Source organism: Sinocyclocheilus grahami, unplaced genomic scaffold (assembly GCF_001515645.1).
Source record: "Sinocyclocheilus grahami isolate Dianchi unplaced genomic scaffold, SAMN03320097.WGS_v1.1 scaffold235.1, whole genome shotgun sequence".
Lineage (NCBI taxonomy): Eukaryota > Metazoa > Chordata > Actinopteri > Cypriniformes > Cyprinidae > Sinocyclocheilus > Sinocyclocheilus grahami.
The window spans coordinates 531,793-537,792 of NW_015505414.1; the positions used below are offsets into that span (position 1 = coordinate 531,793).

Sequence of the window (6,000 nt, forward strand, 5' to 3'; positions counted from 1 at the left end):
TCCATATGTGTAACCGCCAAATTGTACATCCTACGGACAGGATGTGGCTTCCGCAGCGTCCCCTTCCCTTTTAGGGCACGCTTTCCCAGCATTAACCAAATAGTCACACTGAGTGGTCTTGCGGAAAAGCAGTGACTGACCTTCTCTGCTTAGAGCCCTGACTCCCGCTCCAACAGTTTGGGGCGGTCCAGGAGTCTCAAGCAGAGCGCTGGAAGGGCCAGCGACAGTGGTGTGTTGGTACATATACCCAATTCGTCGGTCAGTTCCGACGTACGTCGAATGTGACTGACTGAAAGGGAACGTCTCGGTTACGTATGTAACCCTCGTTCCCTGAAGGAGGGAATGGAGACGTACGTCCCGTCATCACAGTCGTTGTACCTCCGCTGTACGGCTGAGTCACTAGCTCGGCTCCTCAGCAGAAAAGCAAATATGCGGCTGCTCATTAAATACTCGCGCTGCAACGCAGAGCAGCTGTGGCAATTATTGCATGCCAATGTGCATTGGCTCGTTTTTCTTACACTCGAAGTAGATTGGTTTTCCAAAGCGATCCCCGATTCGTCGGTCAGTTCCGGCATACGTCTCCGTTCCCTCCTTCAGGGACCGAGGGTTACATACATAACGGGACGTTTTTGGCAAACTCAGTGGTCCACTGAGAAATATAATCACATCTGAATGTGAATGTTGGTGCTTACTGATATTGTATTATCCCAATGCTTCTCATGTGTTTAGCATAACCTGAACTACTGTTAATGCACTAATCGGTAACATTTTATAATAAGCATTAATTTATAAATCATTAACAAACATTATATAATGCTTAACATTAGTTTATATATATTCACATAGCTAGAAATATGAGATAATGCTCTTGTTAACGTTTACTAATGAACTTACTTAACATTACCTAATGATTAACATATGATTATTTAATGTTAATTGAAATGCTTACAAATGTCAGTAAAGTTATATGATCTTCATTTGTTGGTCTGTTTGATGTGTAGACCTCTATTTACACATCTTAACAAATAATCTATTAATTATTTGTTCATGTTTTCACAGTATCAATCTAAAGTGGAAACTATTCATCATTTGCACACGTTTATAAATATTTACTAATCATTACTACCTTTATGAGCAGTCATCTCGATGACAAAAAGTGTCCTGAAAGACCTGAATTTACCCTATTCATTAATTAATTAATCATTTGTTCAAGTGTTTGCAGTAGCCAATCTAAAGTTGAAACTGTTCATCATTTGTAAATGTCTATAAACGATTACTAATCATTTAGTATTTTTATGGGCTTTGTTCTTTTATCTAATGTAACAAGGTTTGTGTAAAGGGTGGCTGGTTAAGTTAAGCTAAATGCTTGCTAACAGATTATAATTTTGGTGCAAAAATATTTGTATTGCCTCAACACTCATTAGTATATTACTCTTCAGTATATAATTAAACAGGATATTCCTTGAATCATACATCAACAGGAGAAAACAAATAATTGTTTCAAGAAAATACGTGTTAATAACAACATAATATAAACAGACTTAACTGTGCTCCCTTATAGTAATCAAATTGACCCCTGTACACTGTTGACCCTTTAACTAACCCTTAAACCTACCCATACCACCAAACCTGTGCCTAACCTTACCCGTATCACACCTCAATAGCAGCTAAAGTGTTGTGCATTAACACAACTTTTTAATTATTTTATAACATCTGTTAAAATCATTAGTTTTAATTCAATAAGAGCTTGATCATATGGAATTGAAAGTTTAATGACATTTGTAAGCATTTTAACTTACATGAATTTACATGTTATTACTTACAATGATTAGCCCACCTTCTTCAAATACATCTCACAGCTTTAAGTGCAATACAACAGGAAAGCTGCACCATACTATTGCACCACATATATGAAAGTGGGAATGCGAAAAGCGATGCAGCCCTTCTTTTATACAACCAACATACAAGTCATACTGTGAGGATCACAGCTGAAGAAGTGGGATGCACGCAGCGGAATAGCCCACCTTCTCCATTTCCAACTCACAGATCTAAGCGCAATACAGAGAAATCCACTCTATACCACTGCACGACATATACAAGAAGTGGGAACGCGAGAGGCGATACTGCCCATCTTCTTAAACCAGTATAGAAATCTATAATATTGTGAGGACCATAGCTAAAAAAGTGGAATGCGAGTAGTGGACTAGCCCACCTTCTCCGCAGACATGTCACAGACACAGAGAAACCCACTCTGTCTCATTCTGCAACCGATTATAAAAAGTGGGAACGCAAGATGTGTTACTGCTCATCTTCTTAAAACCAGCATACAAATTCATAACATTGTGAGGACTCTTCATTTTGAACTCACAAGATCAAATACAGGGGTTAAAACCACTCTGTACTGTTGCAAAATAGATGTTAGATGTGGGAACGCGTGAAGCGGCACTGCCCATTTTCCTTAAAAATATAAATATAAGGCTGAACAGACTCTGCCGTCCTTATAATAAAACTCCCTTTCCCTTCTTTCTCTTTTAACAACCTCTTGAATCCCAACCCCCATGACAAAAAATGTCCGGCAGGCGAAACAAGAGCATCAACAAGAAAGGACCTGTCCTTTTCCTTTAGCCCCGACAGGTTAAGCCACAAATACCTCTCCATAACGATGGCACGAGTCGCCAGCTTGGTCACACGAAGGGCAAGATCAGAAGTGTGGCGGAGCTCCTCGATTTTGGCAGGCGCCACACCTTTGCCACATCTCCGTCCTTCAGTAGGTCCACTTGGTATGCCTGCAATACCGCTATGGTATGCAGGATACCGCCAGCCTGCCGAGCCGCTGCATATGCCCTGTTCACGAGCTTTGATATGAATTGGCACGGCTTCAAGGGCAAGGTAGGAGCCTTCCATGAAGATGCAGAGGAAGCTGAAAGATAAGCCACAAGGGATTCCTCTATCTGAGTACCTACTGTATTCCAACCCCTTCACATTAGTGTATAGTTAGACTTCCTGGGGGTGAAGACGCTGGCAGAAAAAGGATTCCCCCATGACCTCACCATGACATTCAGGGAGGAATAGAAGACACGGAGGGGCAGAGCATTTATGACCTGTTCGCTCATCCAAATGTGCTCATCCAAATGATTACTGGGAGCACGTTCCTGTCGACCAGTCCAAGTTCAACCTGGCGGTGACGGGGGTCATCACGTACAACAACTCCCCATACGCGTGTGACGAGGAGGATGCAGGTTGAGATGTAGCATCCACCTCGACTCCTGTCACATCTAGCTCCTCGGAATTAGATCAGCCGAGTACAGAACTGGTAACCGAGGACTGGGAGAAGGAAAGACCCGTCTCAAGCTCGTTGATTTTAATACAGATTTAAATTACTTATTTTTAAAGGTGGAAAGTAACTAATTGCAAATACTTTCGTTACAGTACTTGAGTAAATTTGTACATTTTTTTCTACTTTCTTGAGTATAATTAAATTGTGGTACTTTTACTTTTATTTGAGTAAAATAAAACAAAATTATTCATCTTCGCTACATTTATTTTTCACCAAAAGTACAAAGTACAAAAAAAATAAAGCAATGCAGTGCTGAAATTTGCGTGCTCACGAATCTTCTCAATATAACACACAAATTGTAGACATTATGAAAGATTCCCTATGCATATAACCTATTTATTGTGTTATAACAGAGATTTGTGAGAGTGCGATGAACTGAGATGTCTTTTAGAGATTATAAATACAGTGCTCTTTGCTGGCATTCTGCCATGCCAAACCATGCACGTAGCAGCCGCTTGCTTTAGTTAAAAATAGCAGTGCTCTGAATGTTGATGCTTTAATAACAAATATGTATCAGGAGCGTGTATGCTGGGATTTCATAAATTTCATGGAGAAAAAAGTAATGTAACTAGTAATGTAACTAATTAGTAATTACTTTTGAAATAAAGTAATCAGAACAGTAACGTGATTACTTTTAAAAGGAGTAATCAGTAATCAGTAGTTTGATTACATTTTCAGAGTAACTTGCCCAACACTGGTTATATAAGACACACAAAATGTGCAGAGCAGTGAGTCCCCAGGACCATGACTGAAAACTAGAGGACACTGTGTCTCATTCCCCTTCTCAGGGAACACTTGTTACATTGACAAACAAATTTGTGAAACAATGAATTTCTGTGAACTTTTTGAGACAATGTACAGCCCTATAGACATGGTGTGATGTGTGTAGCATGCCTGTACCTTTCATGCCAGGGCCGCCAGGCCGCCCAGGTAAACCCCGCGGACCTTGCAGCCCATTAGAACCAGATAAACCCGGGAATCCTTGAGAGCCATGAGGACCTGGTGGCCCTGGAGGCCCTGGGGGTCCCACCTGTGTGTAGCAGTTTTCACAGCTTCTGTGATGATTGTGTTGGCTACTCAATAGAAGAGCAGGAATCTCAGCTGTAACCCAAAAACATAATAAGATACAGGCAGGACTCTGGCTCAGAAGCCTTTGTTTCTAATGAATATGTACATTTTGGGTTTGAAATTAACTTTTTTTTTTTTTACTCACCAGCCAATTTGGTTTCTGAATTTAACTATAAACTTATCGGCTACTGAGAACTTCTACTACCCAAAATAAAAATATCAGAAATAAACCAGATTATAAAGATCACAACTTAGATTCAAATATACTGTATTTATTAAAATTGTATTTATTATTCTGCTTCTGAAAGATTGAATGGCTTTCAGTTTTACTATAAACAATCATTGTTTGCTCTTTGTTTTGCTAATATTGGAGGCTTCTGGTTGGAGGACATAATTTATGAATCACAACTGGGCAAATTGGATGGTGAGTTGCACACGCCGCGGTTGATTTTCACCCGCATGTACTGGGTTGGCAGGTGTTAATTTCGAACTCATTGTATATTTTATATTCAGTACACAGCATAAATGAGTAAACCCCCTCTAATATTTAATCAATTCAGTAATTTCTCTTTACATAGAAGACATATTGTAGTTTCTTTGAATATATTATGTTCCAGCAACTCTGGTTGACCAATAAAAAATTAATAAAAAAAACAATTCAATATTTATCAGGGAAATAAGGGTTTCCAATTAAAGTGATAAAATGTTGTGTTGCAAAAATGAGTACACCCTCTGGAAAACAAGAAAACTAATTAAAAGGTTTTCTTCACAAGTTAAAGGCAATCAACAGGTATGTTGAACAAAAACATTCAAATAGGGGTATTTTTTTAGACAATTAAAAGTGTTACATAGCCCATTAAATCATTCTCTGACTTCAGGGTATCTGCAGACTTTTTAAGCTCAAGACCTGCACAAATAAAATTAATACTACATGAGTGCAGTAGGGCAGCATCTATGGTAACATATTAAACTGTAAAATGACTGTAAAAAGCATTGTTTACAGTTCAGATACAGGTTTTATCAAAAACAAAAAGTTTTATAAAATGCTAAATTTCACATTTCAACCATTTTTTTATAAAATTAATGGTAACACATAATACATTATACGGGTATTTTTAAGGCATTATAATGAATGCATAATGCATTATAAAAAAACGTATAATATGTTATATCAACTCATGAATAATCATAACAACAGTTATAATACATCATAATACTTACGTATTTGTGGTGATATATTTAAGAGTATGATTATTTATAACACACAATGAGCACCATATTAAATCTACTTCATTTACAGAATAATGGACTGTATCATATCTTGTCATTGTTTATTTAAGATCTGCACAGTATCTTACTGGAGCTTGTGAGTGGTTAGATGTTGAGTGTTTCCTGTGGAGCTAATATTAATTAACTGATGTGAGCTTTATACTCCAACTGAAAAAAATGCAATGTTTTATATGGTTACATTTTATTTTGATGGTCCCTTTAACCAATCGACTATAAGCAACTTTGCAACTACATGCCAACTAACTCTCATTAGAGTATTAGTATGCTCAAGAATGGTAGAATCTAGTATGGTAGAATAAGTTGAC

General features: G+C 38.0%; 1 protein-coding gene across 1 annotated transcript in view; it reads right to left on the minus strand.

The window, feature by feature from the left end:
- The window catches only part of LOC107597722 (collagen alpha-1(XXI) chain-like), a 139,204-nt gene that overhangs the window by 6,971 nt on the left and 126,233 nt on the right, over positions 1-6,000 (minus strand). Inside the window, exon 28 of the mRNA XM_016288892.1 lies at positions 4,238-4,438. Coding sequence (XP_016144378.1) covers positions 4,238-4,438 — 201 coding nt within the window. The remainder of the gene's footprint in view (positions 1-4,237; positions 4,439-6,000) is intronic.